Here is a 22495-nt window from a genome sequence, read left to right on the forward strand (position 1 = left end):
TGATTTACCCATTTTAGTAAGTAACAAGACTGATTGTGTGGAAAGCTTTTTGCAGGATCAATTTAAAGAATAAAGCTGTTCTTTCAGACACCAAAAGAGCTGTTTTTTACTATAGACGTTGGATTCAAGTTATCTATATATATGGATCAAAACCACTTGGAGTAAAACTACTGATCTTTTATCTATCCAACTCTATTTTGAGCATCCGCGAATCAATCACCATCTTCTAAAGCTCATATTCTACACCTGATCTTTGGAGATCATCTTGTACTGCTATTTCTTCATCTCTTCAAGCAAAACACTTTACTATATTTCGAGAAGATTTTGTAAACTGGAAAAGAGTCTTTTCCAGAACTTTGTTATACTGAGTCACTTTGTGTTTAGTTACTAAGAGTTTCAGTAGGAAAAAGATAAGCCCTGCTGAAGTGGGTGTGTGCAAGTGTTGTACTGTAAAATCCAAAGTCTTTTAGTGATACCTTCTGGAAACAGAAGAAGGGGAGACGTAGATAAACCAGAAACAACTACTGTTTTATTGCCTACTGTTATTACTGTTTTCACCCTACTCCATCGGATCGTTTCCGCACTTACTTTTGTGATCTGCTGAACTTACAATCGAACAATAACAGCTACAATCTCTAACAGGATTCTAGCAGCTTTTTCAAAAACTATCATCAAATGGTTGAAAAATCAAGAAACGAATGGACTAGAGAAGATAAGAAGAAAGCTAATCTCGACAATGTTGCGAAGGATATTCTTTACAAAACTCTTGATAAAAACACATTTAGTAAAATCAAGACGTGTTCTACCGCGAAAGAAATACGAGAAAAGCTCATTCAGATATGTGAAGGAAATGAGCAGACAAAGGAAAATAAACTGTTTGTAGCAATTCAGAAGTTTGGAAACCTGAAAATGAAGGCTGGAGAAACTCTAAATGAGTTTGATGAACGATTCAGCAGTCTGGTTAATGAACTAGCAGCCCTTGGTAAAGAGCATAGCAACAGAGAAATAACACTCAAGGTGATGAGAGCTTTACCTAGGGAATGGGACGTCAAAAAAATGGCTATGAGAGTCTCTAAAGATCTAAACAAGTTGGAGTTACATGACTTGTTCGCCGACTTAAAAGACTATGAGTTCGAGCTAGTAGTGAGAAGCGGAGAAGAGCCCTCAACAAACATACCAACCAAGGCCCTTGCTGCTAGTGCTGCTACTACTTCTACTGCTGCTGTTGTAGTCATCCCACAAGCAGTACCTGCTACATTTATTGAGAGTACTTCTGAAAATACTGCTGAAAAGATCATCAATGATGCGACGTCTCTCTTTGTAAAAAAGTTCTCCAGGTTCATGAAGAAGAATCACCGAGCTTACCAAAACCCTTATCGGAACTTCAAGAAGGATTCACCACCTAGTGATATGGCGTGCTTCAACTGTGGAAAGATTGGTCACTTTATTGCCGACTGTCCAAAGCCCAAGAAAGATGACCAGAAGAAGAAAGAGTACAAAAGGAATGACAAGAAGTTCAGAAAAGACCGCAAAGAGATAATTGCTGAAGAAAGAAAATCCAAATGGGCGGACTCCAGTTCTGAATCATCTGACTCAAAAAGTCATACCAGTGAAAGTGACGTGGAAGAGATCAAATGTCTTATGGCGGATGTTGAACCAAACTCAACATCTGAAAAGGTATTCGACTTTGACTCTGACGAGTTTACACGAATTGATTTAATTAAAGCATTGCATGATATGGTAGGGGAATACTCGAGACTTTCTCAATCATTCGAGGAAATTAAGATTGAAAATCTAAACTTAAAAAATCAAGTCAGTAAATTCACTTGCTTGCAAGAGAATAGCTGTAATGATTTGAAAGTGGAGATGAGTAAGTTGAAAACCGAGAATGAAAGAGTGAAGGCAGATTACCAGACAATGAGATCTGAAAATCAGAAGCTGTCTATTCTGGTAAATGCTTGGAATAAGTCTTCTGTTTCATTGGAAAAGATGCAAGAATTGCTTAAGCAAACCGGAGATAGAAGTGGTCTCGGATTCAGCAATAATGAAAGCAATTCTGAAACCAGTACCAGGCCAGAACTGGATAAAGGCAAAGGGAAATTCATTCACTTTGTCAAATCCAGTGTGGTATATGAACCTAAAGTACCAACTCTTCAAGTTGAAAGGAATGTAAATCAGATGAACAGAAGGATGAAATATGGTATTGGATATGTTGAACCTAAGGGAAAAGTTCACCAGAGTGCTGGATCTAGTAGAGGATTCAACTCATGAGGACAACCTCTTATGAAGGTTAAAAACTATCTGTACTATAATTCTAGACCTGTTCAGAAGAGATATAGGCTAGACAACACAAACAGAAGGGAAAAACTACATCTCAATATGCATATTGTTAGATATAAAAAATCCCCTGCTGCACACACCTCTATGGATACCCGAAGTAAAAATCACCGAAAATTGTACAAATGTGGGTTCCTAAGGGACTAATAAGGCTTGGACCCAAGTAGATTGGGTACCAGTTACTAAAATTTGTGTTTGCAGGAACAGGTGGAGAAAGCTAAAGTAAGCAGCTCCACATGGTATATGGACACTGGATGTTCCAGACACATGACTGGACAGAAAAATCTGCTATCAGAAATAATGAGCTGTACTGGACCGAAGATAGCATTTGGAGATAACTCAAAAGGTAAAACCGTGGGTAAGGGTAAGATTATCCATGGTAACATAACTATCAATGACATACTACTGGTTGAGAATCTCTGTTATAATGTGATTAGTATTAGTCAACTGTGTGATAATGGTTATTCTGTAGCTTTTCAAAAGCACATATGCACAGTTAGAGATTCTGCTAAGTCTACTGTATTAACTGGAAAGAGAGAAGGCAACACTTACAAAGTCTCATGGAACTTATATCATGCTACTATTCCTACATGTTTAGTTGCTTCTCTTACTGATAAGAATTGGCTCTGGCATCATTTGAATTTCAAGTCAATCAATAATCTCAAGAAGCAGAACATAGTTGATGGTTTGCCTGATATTAATTTTGTTAAGAATCATGTCTGTTCTGCATGTCAGCATGAAAAACAGATCAGATCCAGCTTCAAAAACAAAGGTAGTAAATCAACTTCAAGATGTTTGGAATTGCTGCATATGGACTTATTTGGTCCAATCCTTATCATGAGCTTAGGGGGAATGAAATATACCCTAGTTGTTATTGATGATTTTTCTAGATTTACTTGGGTAATATTTCTTGCTGGAAAATATCAAACCAGTAACCTCCTTATCAAGCTTCTAAAAAAGATTCAAAATGAAAAATCTTCTTCTATTATTAAAATCAGAAGTGATCGGGGTACTGAGTTCACTAACAAAATTCTTGAGTTGTATTTAGATGAACAGGGAATTCATCATGAATATTCAGCTGCCAGAACGCCTCAACAGAACGGAGTAGCTGAGAGGAGAAACAGAACTCTTAAAGAAGCTGATAGAACAATGCTAACAGATGCAGATATCTCTCAGCGCTTCTGGGCAGAAGCAATCAACACTGCATGTTACACGCAAAACAGAACAATGATCAACAAAAGGCATAATCAGACTCCTTATGAGATATGGAAAGGGAGTAAGCCTAATGTATCTTATTTCCATGTGTTTGGTTGCAAATTCTTTGTGCTCAATAATGGCAAAAACTATTTAACTGCATTTGATTCAAAACTAGATGCTGGACTATTTCTTGGTTACTCTGCTGTGAGCTAAGCTTTCAGAATCTTCAACAGTAGAACTCTCAATGTTGAAGAATCGGTTCATGTTGTCTTCGATGAGGACAGTAGTGCTCCTGAAATATCTAATATGTCAAATTTGAGTAACAGGTTAGACAAGATTCACTTGGAACTGGATAGTCAAGATGATGCAGAACCAGTATCAAAGATGTTCAAAATCCAAAATCAGACATTCCCATAGTGGAACCAGAAGTACAGGCATTAGATTTACTAGTACCAGCAGAAGACACTAAAGAACCTACTACTGGTTCAGTTGAGATCAATCTAAATATATCAAACCAGGAAAAAATCCCTTTAAACCCTTTTATTTGGAGAAAATCTCCTCCTCCATCTTTGGTTATTGGAAATCCAGCAATGCCTTTGAGAACCAGAAGGCAAATGATTAATGAATATATGCATGCTGCTTTTATTTCTCAGGATGAACCAAAGAAAATTGAAGAAGCTCTTTTGGATCCAAGTTGTATTGAAGCTATGCAAGAAGAACTGAATCAATTCCAAAGAAATGAAGTTTTGTTTCTAGTACCTAGACCATCTCACCAAGCTTTTATTGGAACCCGGTGGGTGTTGAGAAAAAAACTAAATGAAGAAGGCACTGTGATTAGAAATAAAGCAAGACTTGTGGCTCAAGGTTTTAGACAAGAGGAAGGAATCGACTATGATGAAACCTACGCGCCAGTAGCAAGGCTCGAAGCTATCAGAATATTTTTGGCTTTTGCTGCTTTTAAGAATTTCAAAGTTTATCAAATGGATGTGAAGAGTGCCTTCCCAAATGGTCTACTACAAGAAGAGGTCTACGTCCAACAGCCTCAAGGTTTTATTGATCATTTTTCACCTCATCATGTATTCAAATTACACAAAGCCCTGTATGGTTTAAAACAGGCACCTAGAGCATGGTATGACACTTTGTCACCATTTCTTATCAATCATTATTTTACAATTGGCACAGTAGAAAAGACATTGTTCACTCTAGTCAAGAATAAACATATTCTATTAGTGCAGATCTATGTTGATGACATTATTTTTGGGTCAACTAACCCCAAACTATGTGCAAAGATTGCTAAGTTGATGCATGATCAATTCGAAATGAGCATGATGAGAGAATTAACATTCTTCCTAGGGTTGCAGATCAAACAACTTGATACTGGCATTTTCATAAACCAAGCCAAGTATACTAAGGAGCTACTGAAAAAGTTTTGTATGGAAGCATGCTCTGCTGCTTCCACTCCAATGAGATCATCTACCAAGCTTGATAAAGATGATAGTGGAATTTCAGTAGAGGTAACTCAGTATCGTGGTCTCATTGGCTCACTATTGTATCTTACTGCCAGTAGACCTGATATTCAATTTGCTGTCTGCATTTGTGCAAGATTTCAATCTAACCCCAAGCAATCTCATTATATTGCTGCTAAAATTATTCTGAAGTACTTAAAAAGAACTCAAAATGTCGGCTTATGGTATCTCAATGATTCATCTTTAAATCTTATTGGATATTCAGATGCTGATTATGCAGGTTTCAAACTAAACAGGAAATGTACAAGTGATTTTTGTCAATTCCTTGTTGATAGACTGATCTCCTGGTTTAGTAAAAAGCAGACTTCCATAGCTACGTCTACTGCAGAAGCAGAATACCTTGCTACTGGAAGTTGCTGCTCTCAAATACTATGGATGCAACAACAACTCAAAGACTATGGAATTCAAGCCTCAGAATCACCTATCTTCTGTGACAATACCAGTGCCATTGCAATCACGCAAAATCCAGTACTTCATTCCAAAACAAATCACATCGACATCAGACATCATTTTATAAAAGATCATGTGCAGAAGAAGGACATTCGTCTGGAATATGTTTCTACTGATTTACAAGCAGCAGATATCTTTGTTACGCCTTAAACGCATACAAATCTCGAGGATGAGATTAATGTTTTTAATGCTGTAACATATCCCAAAGTTTTTGTTTTGATGATACCAAAACTTGGCTTAAAAATGTACTAATGTTTTATATTGAGGCATGCAGGAAATTAAGAACAAAGTTAAGTTCGGAAGATCCGAAGTTGGTTCGGACGTTCCGAAAAGGTGCCGATCAGAAGCAAAGTGGAAGCTGTTCGGAAGCTGCGAGGAGCCAGTTCGGACGGTCCGAAGACGTGATCGGACGTTCCGAACACAAGCAATCAAATCACTTGAATGCGGAGACAAATTGATCTGACTGTTGATTGAGTAAGATTTCGGACGCTACGAAGGACATGATCGGACGCTACGAAGTGTTGAAGATTTCAAATCTCTGGAAACGCGGGAATGTTCGGACGGTACGAACTTGAGTTCGGACCTTCCGAAGCTGGTCATACACTGTCTGAAAGAACCGTTCGGAAGAAACGAAGCTGGATCGGTCCCTTCGAAGCATATGTTCGGACCCTACGAAGTCAAGAACGGACGATCCGAAGTCATCCCAGAATTACGCAAATTGATTTCAATCACATCGGACGTTCCGAATCATAAACAGAAGATCCGAACCTTGGCGTCCAAGACTAGTATAAATAGGCCTTTGAGGATGCATTTTCAATTATCCCACTCCACTCTCTCTTGTCTCTTACAAAGCTTTCTACTATCTCTTGTGTGCGTTGATTAAAAGAGTTGTAATATCAAAAGAGTTGTAGAAAAAGAGTGAAAGTAATACTCTCGAGTGGGTTGTAAAGTTCGTGGCTATCCTTGGAGCCCTCAAGGCCAAGTAGACGCATCGAGGCGTGGTTGTAAAAGCTAGCTTGGAGCTCCTAAAGCCAAGTCGATATAGTGATACCTCGATCCTCATCGAGAAGGGGAGACGTAGACGATTCTTCGTCGAACTTCCATAAACATCTCTATCCCTCTTTACTTTACGCATTTACTTTACTACGCATTTATTTTACGCACTTACTTTACGCATTCATTTTATTTGTGATTGTCCCTCAAGTCTTCCGCTTGCAATTTTTGCAAACTCGTTTTAAAAACGCTAAAGGGCCTAAAAGAACCTATTCACCCCCCTTTAGGTTCTTCAAGTGGTATCAGAGCAAGGTTTTTCAAAATCTTTTAAATGGCCAATCTAGCAAGCGAGTATGTCCAAGGACAATCCACAAATCGTCCCCCTCTTTTCAATGGTACTAATTACGGATATTGGAAAAATAGAATATCTCTATACATCCAATCCGTCGATTACGACCTTTGGAAAATAACGGTGAAAGGTCCCTATATCCCCATGAAAACGGTGGATAATAAGGAAATTCCTAAGGGAATGGATGACTTCACCAAGGACGATATGAAACTTATCTCTCAAAATGCTAAAGCTATGAATATTTTTCATTGTTCTCTAGATATGAATGAATACAACCGAATCTCGGCTTGCACCTCCGCCAAAGAGATTTGGGACAAATTGGAGATTTGCCACGAGGGAACCAATCAAGTCAAAGAAACGAAGATAGACCTTCTCCAACTCAAGTACGAGACCTTTGAGATGGAACCCAAGGAGGATATCGACACCATGTTCCGGCGGCTCACCCAAATCATCAATGAGCTTACCCAACTTGGTGAGAACTACCCAACTAAACAAGTGTGGAGGAGAGCCCTTCGAGCATTACCGGCGGAATGGGATGCAAAGCGCACGGCTATCATTGAATCCAACAAGGGAGATGCGGCATCCTACGACCTTGATCAACTTCATGGGACCCTAAAGACCCATGAACTTGAAGTATCTACCCGGAAGGAGACAAAGAAAGATGACGATAAAGTAAAGGCGAAAGGGATTGCCTTGACCAGTCAACTTGAAGATAGCGACGATGAAGAAATGGCACTCCTCACTAGAAAGTTCAAAAGATTCATGCGGAGTTCCAACTTCAACAAGAAAGACAAAAAGTTTGAGAAGGAAGTGACCTGCTACAACTGTCAACAAAAGGGTCACTATGCAAACGAGTGTCCCTCCAAGAAGAAGGCCGGCAAAGACAAGAAAAAGGCCCTTCTAGCCACGTGGAGCGACAGCGACAACGAAGAGGAGTCTACCCTATGCTTCATGGCGAAGGAAGATCATCTGACCGACTCGGATGACGACGAGGTACCCTCTTACGATGAATTACTCTCCGCTTACACTAGTATGTACAATAAGGCTAAGTCACTTAGAAATGAGAATACGCAACTTAAAACTGAACTAGAAGCTAGGATGCATGACAACACTAAGCTCAAAACAAACCTAAGAGACTTAGAGAAAGCCTTCAACAAGTTCAATGTGAGTAGCGGTAAACTAGAAAACCTCTTGAGCATGCAAAGGTGTAACTTCGACAAAGGAGGTCTAGGATATGAAAAGAAATCAGTCAACTTCGCTAGTCTTATCGCAAAGGCAAAACCAAGAACACCACCAACATGCACTTACTGTTGTAAGATAGGCCACATAAGACCTAAATGCAAGAAACTTAGACACCAACACAACAAGAATAGTTATTGGAAATGGATCCCCAAATCCCCAACTACTACTAACCTCAAAGGACCCAAAGAAACGGGTACCAACTATCAAACTGTATCTCAACCTTGTAGGGACAAAGGGGAGACAAGTCATCGAGCACTTGGTATCTTGACAGTGGATGCTCTCGACGCATGACGGGAGAAAAGAAGCTGCTACAATCCATTCGACCAAAAGAAAAGGGATCGGTGACCTTCGGAGACAACAGCAAAGGGATCATAGAAGGCATCGGCTCAATAGGTATATCTAACTCTACTATTATTGATGATGTACTTCTTGTGAAAGGACTTAAACATAACCTCCTAAGCATTAGTCAATTGTGCGATAGGGGTTATGAAGTCAAATTCACACCACACGATTGCACTGTATCACTCACAACTGACAAAACCATTAGTTTCAAAGGTTATAGAAGTGAAAATGTTTACAAGGTCGATTTAAAGATTTCATCTTTTTCAAAAATAAAAAGCCTTGTAACATTAAATGTTGATAACAACATTCTTTGGCATAGACGACTTGGTCATGTTGGGATGAGCACCATAGAAAAACTTTTAAAACTTGACCTAGTTTCCGGAATGCCAAAGCTGAATTTAAAATTAGATTCTTTTTGTGATGCTTGTCAACTTGGTAAACACACAAAGGAATCTTTCAAAAATAAAAATTTTGTATCCACTTCTATGCCCCTTGAATTACTTCACCTAGATTTATGTGGTCCCTCGAGGACAACTAGTCTAGGAGGAAAATCTTATGCTTTTGTCATTGTAGATGATTTTTCACGTTTTACTTGGACATTGTTTTTAGCCCACAAAAATGATGCCTTTGATCATTTCAAAATTTTTGTCAAAAAGGTTGAAAATGAGAAAAATCTTTTGATCAAACAAATCCGTAGTGACCACGGAACGGAATTTCAAAATGAAAATTTTTCAATTTTTTGTCAAAGCAAAGGCATTGGTCACAACTTTTCTTGTCCTAGAACTCCTCAACAAAACGGTGTCGTTGAGAGGAAGAATAGGACCCTAGTAGAGATTGCAAGGACCATGCTATGTGAGCATTCTCTACCAAAATATTTTTGGGCTGAAGCAATGAGTTCTGCTTGTTACATCATCAATCGCGTATCAATAAGGCCAATTCTCAAGAAAACTCCATACGAACTATGGAGAGGGAGAAAGCCTAACGTTTCTTACTTCCGCGCTTTTGGATCAAAATGCTTCATCCACAACAATGGTAAGGACAACCTGGGTAAGTTCGATGCTAAATCGGACAAAGGTATCTTTCTTGGTTACTCTACTTCTAGCAAAGCATATAGAGTCTTTAATAAACGTACTTTACTAGTTGAAGAATCTATTCATGTCATATTTGATGAAACTAACCCTTGCTTGCCTAGACCTGTTGTTTCTGATGATGATGATATAGATATCCTTGGCGAAAAGTTGGAGTCCACATGCCTAGATGATGTTCCTAAAGATCAAGAGGACGCACCTCTTCCGAAGGAGTGGACTACACACAAGGATCATCCCATGGACCTCATCATTGGTAGCCCATCGAAGGGAGTATCTACTCGCTCTTCTAATATGTGCAATTATCTTGCTTTTCTTTCTCACATAGAGCCTAAGAACATAGAAGAAGCTTTACTTGATGATTCTTGGATTATTGCTATGCAAGATGAACTAAATGAATTTAGAAGGAATAAAGTTTGGAATCTTGTACCTAGACCCACTGATAGACCTGTCATAGGAACTAAATGGGTATTTAGGAACAAGTTAGATGAGCATGGTACAATCACTAGAAATAAAGCTAGGCTAGTAGCTAAAGGATATAGTCAAGAAGAGGGAATTGATTATGATGAGACTTATGCCCCTGTTGCTAGACTAGAATCCATTCGCATGCTACTTGCTTTTGCTTGCTCTAGAGACTTTAAATTGTTTCAAATGGATGTTAAAAGTGCTTTTCTTAATGGTGATTTGAAAGAAGAAGTGTATGTTGAGCAACCTGTTGGTTTTGAAGATGTGCACTTATCTGATTATGTGTATAAACTTGATAAGGCTTTGTATGGTTTGAAACAAGCTCCTAGAGCTTGGTATGAGAAATTATCTACCTTTTTGTTGTCTAATGGTTTTTGTAGGGGTAAAGTTGATATTACCTTATTTACCTTGACTAAAAATAATGATATGCTGATAGTACAAATATATGTAGATGATATTATTTTTGGTGCTACTAATGAACACTTGTGTAGAGATTTTTCTAAGCTTATGCAGGATCACTTTGAGATGAGCATGATGGGCGAGCTCAACTACTTCCTTGGTCTCCAAATCAAGCAATGCAAGGATGGTTTCTTTGTCAACCAAGGGAAGTACATCAAGGATATGCTAAAAAAGTTTGGGATGGAGTCTTCCAAAGCCTCATCCACACCTATGAGCACGACAGTCAGACTCGACAAAGATGAGGGAGGTAAACCTGTTGACCAAAAGTTATTTCGTAGCATGATTGGCTCCCTACTCTATGCGACTGCTAGTAGACCTGACATTATGTTTAGTGTTTGCTTGTGTGCACGATTTCAATCATGTCCAAAGGAATCACACTTATTCGCCTTAAAACGCATTTTCAAATATCTTTCAAATACTCCAAATCTCGGATTATGGTATTCTAAGAACTCATTTTTCGATTTAAAAGCTTACTGTGATGCCGACTTTGGAGGATATAAGGTGAATAGAAAGAGCACTAGTGGAACTTGTTTCTTTTTGGGAAATTGCTTGGTGTCATGGTTTTCTAAAAAGCAAAACTGTGTTGCACTTTCAACGACCGAGGCCGAGTATATGGCTGCCGGTAGTTGTTGTGCACAAATTCTTTGGATGAAGTATCAATTACTCGACTATGGTGTTACTTTTTCAAAAATTCCAATCTTTTGTGATAATACAAGCACCATATGTCTAACAAAGAATCCAGTTCAACATTCTCGTACTAAACATATTGACATTCGACATCATTTCATTCGTGATCACTTTGAGCAAAATGATGTTGAACTTCACTATGTTGACACCAAGAATCAAATTGCTGATATTTTTACAAAACCACTAGATGAATCTACTTTTACTCGTTTGCGTGGTGAACTTGGCATGATTGAGTTGTAAACACTAGTCGAATACTCTCGTACATATTTGTTAAATTGAGGGGGAGCATTATTAATGTGAGCATTATAATGTCGGATAATACAAATTAATTGTATTTATCCATAATTATGGCTCAACATTCATTTATGTGCTAAATATTTTAAATTTTAGGTGTTCCTCATCTTGGCTACTTCGGAATCACCGCTCCTATTCGGATGCTCCGTTTCACCTCGGATCCACCGAACGTGTTCGGATCGTCCGAACCTGACCATAGGTTCCAGAACCTCCGATTCCCTCTTCGGACCATCCGAACACACATCGGATCGTCCGAACCTCCTTCCGATGTCATTTAATGTTCGCGCCTTCCCATGCCTGATTGTCAGACTTCGGACCCTCCGTTTACGCTTCGTAGCCTCCGTTCTAGGATCGGATTGTCCGATTGTGAATCGGATCGTCCGAACTGACTGCCAGATAACCGTTCCGTTCAAATTCCGGACCTTCCGAACTCATGTTCGGACCGTCCGAACATGGCCTATAAATAGGCGTTCGGATCCTCTGATTTATTTGCTCATTCACTCCTTCTTTCTTTCCCCACACAAAACACTCACTACTCACTATGCCTCCGCGCCGTAACGTAGCTGGCCGAAATGTTCGCCCTCGTCACGGTGCCTTTCACCATGATCTTACCCAACCACCCAACCCTCGTCCTATCCCACCTGAATTCGAAACCCGTAACATTCTTCCTGGTCGTACCCTTCACACCGATTATCTTCGTGCAAATTTCTTTACGTTGATTACTCTTATTGAGTCTCAACGTTGGGGAAACTTCTTTCTACCTTCCGTACCCGATCTCATCTACCCCTCTCTCATACATCAGTTCTATGCGAACTTTTCCCTAGTTCTTGGTGGTGATGACACTCGTGTTGTTACCATTGTTCAGGGTCGGTTCATTTTTTTTTCTACCGCCGACCTCTCCACTTGGTTCGATCTTCCTCGAGACGGACCGAGTGAGTTCTTTTCTCAGTCTTGGACTGAGAATGACCCTACTTTTGATCGAGTCACTGCCTTGACCACCATCTTCGGTCGTCCGCCTACTCCTGCCGATGACCGTCCTCATGCGAAGGACCTTCCTCCTCAGCTTCAGCTTGTTCTGAAGCTCATCACTTCTTCTATTGTTCCTCGCAGTGGAGACCTCTCCACTTGCAAGTATCTCGATCTGTACATTCTCTATTATTTAGTCTCCCAGCGTCCTTTTAACCTTCCCCGTTTTCTTATGTACGCCATGGAGTACGCGGCTTCTTCTACTCGCGTCTCTTTTCCATTTGGCCGGTTCATTAACCGGATTCTAGCCCATCTGGGCATTGACTTTACAGATGAAGAATCCGTGTCTATTTCTCCCCGCGAGACTATCGACCATGATACTGTTGTTAAGATGGGACTCTCTTGGAATCCCGTCTTATCCTCTTGGGTCGTCGACAAGGATCGCATCTTTGCGTCCTATCGTCCGACCGAACACTTTCATGTTCCCTTCGGTCTCCTTCCTCCTCACGTTCAGACGAGAGGATTTCCCGCTGGTCCCCCTACTACGGGTACCACTCCTACCCCTTCGTTTGATATTCCCTCTACATCCCATCAGCGTGTTCCCGACCCTATTAGCACTCCTTTGATGACCATGGATGACCTTCCTCATGGCTTCACTCCGCCTGCTCCCTCTGGACCCTACGATCGGATTTTCGAGTATCTCGAGCGATTGGAGACTCGTTTCGACACTCGTTTTTCTCTTTTAGAGTCTACCTTAGAGCGCCATCATACTGAGACTTCCTCGCGTCTTGATTCCATCGAGGCTGAGATGAGGAGCCATAGAGAGTCGCGGGATGCGGATTCTTAGCTTGTTTTTGTTATTTTTGTTTATTGTTTATTTTATCTTGATGTATCATTGTATAAAAGACTTATTTATTAGTGGATATTTTACCTGTTTATTTGTCTCTCTTTATGCTTATGTCTTTTTGATTATCGCAAAAAGGGGGAGAATTTATTTGGTTAAAATTGCTATTAAATGGTTATTAAATAAATTCGCCTTAATTCAACCTCTTAGACTTGTTATTTGATTAAGGGGGAGTTATTTAATAACATTTAGATTATGTTGATTATTGTTTCTCAATTTTTAACCAAGTTTTGTGATCATCAAAAAGGGGGAGATTGTTACGCCTTAAACGCATACAAATCTCGAGGATGAGATTAATGTTTTTAATGCTGTAACATATCCCAAAGTTTTTGTTTTGATGATACCAAAACTTTGCTTAAAAATGTACTAATGTTTTATATTGAGGCATGCAGGAAATTAAGAACAAAGTTAAGTTCGGAAGATCCGAAGTTGGTTCGGACGTTCCGAAAAGGTGCCGATCAGAAGCAAAGTGGAAGCTGTTCGGAAGCTGCGAGGAGCCAGTTCGGACGGTCCGAAGACGTGATCGGACGTTCCGAACACAAGCAATCAAATCACTTGAATGCGGAGACAAATTGATCTGACTGTTGATTGAGTAAGATTTCGGACGCTACGAAGGACATGATCGGACGCTACGAAGTGTTGAAGATTTCAAATCTCTGGAAACGCGGGAATGTTCGGACGGTACGAACTTGAGTTCGGACCTTCCGAAGCTGGTCATACACTGTCTGAAAGAACCGTTCGGAAGAAACGAAGCTGGATCGGTCCCTCCGAAGCATATGTTCGGACCCTACGAAGTCAAGAACGGACGATCCGAAGTCATCCCAGAATTACGCAAATTGATTTCAATCACATCGGACGTTCCGAATCATAAACAGAAGATCCGAACCTTGGCGTCCAAGACTAGTATAAATAGGCCTTTGAGGATGCATTTTCAATTATCCCACTCCACTCTCTCTTGTCTCTTACAAAGCTTTCTACTATCTCTTGTGTGCGTTGATTAAAAGAGTTGTAATATCAAAAGAGTTGCAGAAAAAGAGTGAAAGTAATACTCTCGAGTGGGTTGTAAAGTTCGTGGCTATCCTTGGAGCCCTCAAGGCCAAGTAGACGCATCGAGGCGTGGTTGTAAAAGCTAGCTTGGAGCTCCTAAAGCCAAGTCGATATAGTGATACCTCGATCCTCATCGAGAAGGGGAGACGTAGACGATTCTTCGTCGAACTTCCATAAACATCTCTATCCCTCTTTACTTTACGCATTTACTTTACTACGCATTTATTTTACGCACTTACTTTACGCATTCATTTTATTTGTGATTGTCCCTCAAGTCTTCCGCTTGCAATTTTTGCAAACTCGTTTTAAAAACGCTAAAGGGCCTAAAAGAACCTATTCACCCCCCCTTTAGGTTCTTCAATCTTTACTAAACCTCTACCTGAGAATAAGTTTTCTTATTTTTGAAATATATATCAGGATTAATGGATTTAACTTGATTTTATTAATGTTATTATCTGGTTAATTATTATCGAGTTTGTGTTAACTTTGTTCTCTTTGCAGAAGAATAAAAAGACAATTTAAGATAAATACTGTTATTTCATCTTGAATGTAAGCGAAACCAGCTTACACTACACAATTCAGTATCTACAGAATCTTTCCACTCAGTAATCCAGTTATTCAACTCGTGACTCCTAATTTGTTTAAAGAACTCTGTGCTGAAAATCTTATCGAGCAGATGCCACACCTTCCAGAGCATCATCTGAAGCAGAACCCTTTCTGTAGCCAGCTCAGAGACTTGATCAACTTGAAACTCCCGTTTGTACTTTCTGGCTCTTGCTCGTTGAGCCGTAGTAGAAGCCAAACCATTCTGATACACATTCTGCAGCTCCTGCACTTTGAACTATACAGACATGACCTTTATCCAGACATACTCCTCTATGGTTTTCTTCAAAGCTTCCAGATGTGGAAGTGTCTCTGGTGTTACTAAGAAATGAGTACAGCTACAAGCATCAGAATTGCTTGAGTCCGACATATCGAATTATTGTTTTCTTAACACCTGTTGTCTTATTATTTATAAACAGGATGCATTTAATGGTGAAGAAGTTGAAGATTTTCACGTCAACGAACCGTTCTACTGAATTACACAGACCGAGTTTTTCTTATTCAATTTTTATTATTATCATTCATTCAATGAAAGCAGTAGATAAACAAAAAATGTCAAAATGAGACTTTTCATTCATAAAACCAGAAGCATTACACTGAGTTTATCTCCTACATTTGTTGATATCAGTAGCTTGAAGTATTTCTATGTTGAAAAGTAATTCAGCAAGAATTTATCTAAGGATTGTTGGGACACCCTGGCTTTGCGTGATCGTTGTTGGTGAAGGGGATTATCCCTCAGCTTAGTCCTAACAAGAACGAACAATCTAAATGATTGTTCATATTAATAAACTTAGGATTTTCTTCCTAGTTATCAGATCTTGAAAGAGGATGTCTTCAAACATCTGCTTACGATACGCTGGAAGTTGTCTTTGGAATTCCTCTGCTGATTCTTTCTCTTGAGAAGGCTCCGAGAGATCACTTGCACTTATCATTTGGGTTGGTTTGATGAAAAGATTGAATGATTTTGTTTGTGAATTTGCAGGTATGTTTATAGAGTTTTGGGAAGCTGAAGAGACGGCAATTTGACTACACGAATACCAAGATCGATCTATCTTTTCCTCAGAAACCGTATCGTCACATTTATTAATTGCATGAATTTAGGGAGAACAGTATCGTTTTTCAGTTTGTCACTTTTATAACATGTCAGAAGCAGAAAGGATGTTTGTCTTTTTTATAAAACAAGTGTCTACTGGTTTTTGTATTAATCTGCTGAAGATATTTCAGCAACTTATAATTTCCAGTAGATATTATCATAAAACGACAAATCCTCTTCTGGTCATTTTTAGTAACCATCTAGACAGCCCGCTTTTTCTTTACTTTTCAAATTTTGAAATAATTAGTATCTCTCTGACACGCTCTACATGACTTTTCTCATACTCAACCGTAAACATATTGACACGTGTCCTTGTGTTTATATTGACGGCTGTACATTCTCTTTCGAATATTAACCGCTCTTTTTATTCCTTTTCACCTTTTACATTTCCAGAATCTTACTCTCTAACTACTGCTTTCTTTCGAAATCGTGATTACATAATCTACTTCGAAGCTATTTTCTTTACAGGCGAAGAAATGGTTGGAGCTTACATTCTCAATGCTTATCAAGTCAACTTTGCATCAGTACTTACTATCAAGGATTAAGGACTTGTTCAGATGTTCAAAGCTGTTGAAAAATCTAGACTTCAAAAGTTTCTGGAAGCACTCGCTGTTATCTACAAGACCGCACTTTTGGAATTCTTCGCCAAAGCAACTGTTCAAGATGGAAATATTGTTTATTCTCAGGGGGACGCATCTATTTCTATTGATGCTACGCTACTTGGTTCAACTTTCTTTCTTCCAATCTCAGGCACCTCTGATCTGTCAGGACCTTTGAAGGAAGAAATGTCCATTGCCCTCCCTATCTTCTTAGCTTCTGGAGAGGAACTTTCTCCCTCCTGCTTCAAGAAGCTTCTGAAAATGGAGTACCAAGTACTCGCTGATATTATGGCGAAGGCACTTCTTGTGAAAGCCGGTACTTTTGATCGATTAATCAAAGAAAAAGTTCAGGTGATGGTAGCAATCACTTCTGAGATTAAGGTAGATTGGAGTTGGTTTCTATTCAAAATCATGAGAGAAATGATTTCAAGAAAAAGTACTAGGTTTGCTGTTCAAATTAGCCAGATGTTGAAGGAAATTGGTTTTCTGTTCACCATTGAACATGATACTTCTTTTGTTACTATGGCAAACGCTGATAACATGCTTGCTCTTCGACCCAAGCTAACTATGGCTGAATTTGTTTCATAGAAAAAGGAGATTGGGGATGCCCAAGCCGAAGGTCTAGCTGTTCAAAAGAAAATCAAAATAAAAAGAGTAATTGTCTTGACTGATTCAGAAAAGATTGTCTCTGAATAATCAGCTGCACCTACTGCTGCTTCTATTCCAGTAGCAAATCCGAGCAAAAAGAAGCCCGAAACTACCATCTGCATCAAGAAAACATCAGTCATTGCTGATTTGGATACTGTCCCATTGAGACAAGTATTTCCAGTTGTCAACTCACCCAAACACAAGTTTGTTTCAGATCCAGCAGTCACTATTGCTGTTTCATAACCAATTGCTGCCATTTCTGTCATCGCACCAATAGATGTTGTTGTTTCATCAACATCAACTTCAGTGTCTACTCTCAGACCTGTTACTGGAGTTGTTTTTCGAGATTCACTAGCCGGATCCTCCACTACTCGATCCGTGCTGCCTTCTCCTACTGGAAAAGGAAAAGGGAAGTTATTTGAAGAACCCCAATGCCAATGCACCAAAAACATAGTACAAACTGGCATTGAGCTCCACCTTCAGGAGATTGAAAACTCTGCCAAGGAAAATTTGTTATTTTTTGATGAATGGCTGAAGATGAGAGTTTTTTATCCTCTCACTTATTTACGTATTGAAAACACCTTGGTACGTATGATGAAGCATGAGAAGAGAGTCTTTGCTACTGCAAAAACCAAAAATGTTATTGAGGCAATGAATCGAAGAAAGTACATCCTTGATCAATTAAGGCAGAAGGAAATGGACTCTGTGTTGTCAACACTAAAGTCTAATTTTGATCCAATGAGTCCTACTGCTTCTCATGATCAGGATATTATCAAGCTTATCTCTGATAAATTGAATTTGTTGATTGAACAGATTCACACTCAAGAACAGGATTTTTCTAAGCCTTTTTCATACAGATTAGGCATGTTTCCTGAAATTTTGCAGATACAGCCAGTTGAGGAAAGGACCACAGCTCCCATAAACGCAAAGGTCTCAAGTACTCCTGCACTACCAGAACTGACTACTCGATCATCGTCATTGATCTATGTTCAAGAGCTGGCCTCGGTGGATGAGGTCATTCAGTCCATTGTTCCTACTGCTGCTCAACCTCAACCAAATCAGGATGTGTTCTCCTCAGAACCCTCACCCAAAACCCAACCCATGGAAGCTTCAGATGATCATCCTTTACCAAATCTTGAGAAATTTTCTGCTGAACATCAAGCAGAAATGACAGCTCTCCTGCATAGGTCATCTGAACTCTCCTCCTCGGAGCTACCACTGGAAACAACTGAAAATGTTCACCACGAGGAGAATGTTGATTCTGAACAAATTAATGTTCTTGAAGTAACTTTTCCTGCTCCATATGCTGCTGAAGAAACTATTGCAACACAAATCCTTCCTACTGCTCCAGAAGAAATCTCTGCTGAACCTGGTTCTTCTACTGCTCTGCTGGACACAATCCCTCCTACTGCTCCACCACAGTTTCCAATCTCTACTGCATTGGTTGTATCTGTTTGTAGAACCCGTAAATTCGACTACGTATAAATCATGAATAATTTCTAGCATTTAAAGTAAAATGATTTTTTTATTATTATCATTGCTTGAGTATTTAAATTCTTTCCTTTAAATTTAGTTATTTGATGCAGTAGTTTAAATTTTTATCTTTTAAGTTAATTCAGTGAGGCCGGACTGGAGTTGGAGTTTTGAGATAAAACTTAAGATTTATAAAATCATTCCCTGAGTTTATTTTAGCTAGCTAATAAGTTAATTTGAGTTAAAAGAAGGTTCAAGGAATTATTTAAGTAACTTGAGGTAAGTAGGAAATAAGTTTATTTGGGTTCCATAATTAAGGTGTTAATTCACTAAATTATTTAAAGGATAGGGAAGGCTCTAAAAGTTTAAAATACACTAACTAAACAATATTTCCCTTCCATTTATTTGATTAATTTCGGCCACCCCTTAGTTGTTAGAAAAATTCTTTGCCAACTCACCTTTGACCCTATTCTTGTCATTTCTTAGCATGATAATCCTTTCATTTATTAATCACCCTTAAATAATTAATATTAGATCATTATCCTAACCTTTTTAGCATGTATAATCGGTCATGATCCCTCCAACCATCTCTAGGATATCAAGCCATTTCAAAATTCAAAAAGGAGAGCAAGACTTGGTCTTGCCATCACTTTTATATTGCAACCCCTTCCCCCTCACTCTCCTAACCATCATTCCCCCTTCCTCATCACCGAATTCAGAGCCATTTTTGAGAGAAAAATCGAGAGGTGCTAGGGGAAAAACAAGAGAGAATAATCGAGTAGAAGGAAGGTAGATCACTCCGTCTCCTCCGCGCCGCGTCGCCGTTTCGTTCGTTTTTCTTTCAAAACGAAACCAAGGCATGTATATGTTTTTATTTGCTCTTCAATCAAGCCATATTAGTATTTTAAAACATCACACTCATGATTTATTTAAGCTCAAAACCAAAATTTTTACATACTATTTTCGAAAAATGAAATGCAGATTTCGGCTCCTCCATTTCATGCTTCACGGTTCGCTTGTTTTTGGTGTTTCAGGTGGATGGATCGTGTCCAGGATCCCAAGGCTGCATCTAGACATGTACTAGGACATATTAGGATCATATTGGTCCAATGGTGCAAGCCCATGCATGCTGGAAATCGAAAAAAATGACATCAACTCCACCTTCATGCCATTTGAGTCTCGATTTCTGTCATGTTGCTGTCAAGGGGGGAGTTGCTAATCTTGGCTGCCCTAGGGGCCTATATCCATGGTTATAACACCTCCCTATCATGTCTAAGACATGACTAAGTCGCCCTTTTGAGGCTTGGTCCATGGTTGAATCGGTTTTTAATTAAAGAAACAAGAACAGCCCCTCGGCCCCTTTCCCCTACTGCATGTGTTGTTCGGTTTTTGGAGGAATGGTGTGGATCTTGGTTGGCCTATGGCCCTTAGCCAAGGTTCAAACAATACCCTAGGATGTTGGTAAGAGGCTCTGGTCGGTGGTTCAAGCCCCAATAGCCGGTAGTCTCGAAAACGACACAAGGAAGCAAAGGCACGGTTGCTGTAATTTCTAGACAGCAACTTTCTGCGTCGGTTCAGTGGTTTGTTCGAGTTCTTGGTTGGCTTTTAGCCTATGGCCTTGGACCGGACAGTTCCTCATTGAGTTAGGAAGGTCATGTTTTTGGCCGTTTGTGATTCGGATCATTTTAGAGGTCGTACGAGAATTTACGGTGCGATGTGCCAAATTGACTCTCGAAAGAGCGTTTCATGTTTTGGTCTCCATTCACCAAAATTTCGACTTGCATCATTTTTGGAGCATTATTTCATCATTTTAGGTGTATTTTAATCATGACTAAATGATGGTTCGGTGTTGGTTCGGGTTGGCACGGAGTCATGATTAAATACGGAGTCGTTGGGCGTAATTGTCTCGTTTTTGGATTCAATTACAAAGTTTGGTCAAGAAAATCATTTGCATATTTTTCATGATAAATTTAGGTCGCAGCGAGCCTCGGAAAGATCCAATCCATGTGGTATAATAATACAAGATATTTCATTATGCCATTTAATTATATTACGTGCATAAAAATATAAAATATTCATTTTTGAGATTTATGCGATATTGCTTGTGGTCATTTCACTATCATGGGATCATTGTATCATCCGGTCGTCAGTTACTGGTCCGTTCAGCTCAGTTCAGTTCCACCCAGTATACTGTGGCATTAGTCTGATCAGACGTTCATTACTTCACCCGGTCGCCAGTTACCGGTCAGTTCAGTTCATTTCAGTGCAGGGGCCACTTGCGTAGAACATAATCGCACCAGAAAATTATTACATGCTATTTTATTACAGGGCTCCGAGGAGCAAACATTTCACTTATGATTTTCAGTCAGTTATGCACGTATTATAATTGCTCATGATAAGTTATTTTCATGTTATGCCTCATGACATGATATTTTTACTCCAATGCAATTTTACTATATTATTTACTCGTTATTTACGATATATGCATGCTGAGTCTTTAGACTCACTAGACTTGATTGTTGTAGGTACTGATGATGTCGGGGCCGAGGGCGGGGACCAGTGAGCCTGCTTGGGTCGGCAGTAGTTGTGGGGACCCGGACGCTAATCAAGTTTTTAATCATCATTGGGACTAATTAATCAATTATAAAACAGGGTCTAAATTTTTTTACTAAAATACACAGCGGAAACGTAATGTAATTAAATTCAAATTACATATTAAACATAACATATAATTATTGTATGATCTACAATAATCCAACTAGGTTCAACTACAAGTCAGTGCTGAATCCTAAGTTGCTTCAGAGCCCGGATCTCCACGCTATCTAGTCCAGCCTCGTTCTCTTCTTGACCCTGATCCTAGCCCACCTATTGCCATGCACACATACAAACAAGACAACAGCCGGATAACTCCGGTGAGATATAAATATCCCAGTATAAACAATGTACACATGAAATTCTATAAAAGCATATACGAAAGCATATAAGAATTATTCATAACATGTCTCATATCAGAAACATAAATCAATATCAAGCATTCCATAAACATGAATGATATAACCAATGTAAATCAACATGGCGTATCAGACTCAACTCAACCGACGCGTCGTCTCAGACTCGACTTCACTGACGCGTCGTCTCAGACTCGACTCAACTCTAACATTGGGATCCCGATGTCTGGATATAGGTAATTATATTGAATCTCAGTCGATAGGAATGAATCAATCCCTAAACGACATCGATATAATTCATATATCAGTGTCTGGGCGAATCAGCCGCAGAATTGACGAATCAGTCACGAATTAGGCGAATCAGCCTGTAATTAAGCGAATCATCTTAAGTTTAGACGAATCAGTCAATAACCAGACGAATCAGCCGGTGACTAGGCGAATCAGCCTATGACTCAACGACTCAGTAGTCAATACATGCAGTTAGTATCTAAGCAAATCAATCGATGACTAGCGAATCAGCAGTCATTACATGAAGTGGCTATAAATCAATAGACTACCATCATAAGTCTCATCAATTGCAAATATCAATGCAATAATTGAAAGTATGTGATTTAGGGAGACTTGAGTCAAACCTCACTCGAGTTGTGCAATCCCAACTCAACATTAATTTATACCTTTCTTTCTGTTATTCTGAATCTGTCGAAGTCTCGAACTCCAAGCCTGTCAATATTCAGTCTGACAATAACGATATCGAGGGTACGGTATCAATACACCACTCAATTAATACT

General features: G+C 39.3%; 1 protein-coding gene across 1 annotated transcript; it reads left to right on the forward strand.

The window, feature by feature from the left end:
- The first annotated feature begins 675 nt into the window (after window positions 1-675).
- LOC140811193 (uncharacterized) lies at window positions 676-16584 on the forward strand. The gene is made up of 6 exons (XM_073169063.1): window positions 676-982; window positions 1124-1493; window positions 1611-1950; window positions 2539-2683; window positions 15851-15928; window positions 16433-16584. Exons 1-6 carry the CDS (start codon window positions 676-678, stop codon window positions 16582-16584), a joined length of 1392 nt encoding a protein of 463 aa, XP_073025164.1.
- Window positions 16585-22495: the final 5911 nt, after the last annotated feature.

This window comes from Primulina eburnea, chromosome 14, assembly GCF_022965805.1.
Source record: "Primulina eburnea isolate SZY01 chromosome 14, ASM2296580v1, whole genome shotgun sequence".
Lineage (NCBI taxonomy): Eukaryota > Viridiplantae > Streptophyta > Magnoliopsida > Lamiales > Gesneriaceae > Primulina > Primulina eburnea.

Bases quoted from the DNA above. Each gene is read 5' to 3' on its own strand.
- LOC140811193 (XM_073169063.1), top strand. From the start codon at position 676: ATGGTTGAAAAATCAAGAAACGAATGGACTAGAGAAGATAAGAAGAAA. The intron at 983-1,123 runs GTAAAGAGCATA...CCGACTTAAAAG, and splicing joins TAATGAACTAGCAGCCCTTG to ACTATGAGTTCGAGCTAGTA. The intron at 15,929-16,432 runs GTATGTTTATAG...TTACATTTCCAG, and splicing joins TTTTGTTTGTGAATTTGCAG to AATCTTACTCTCTAACTACT.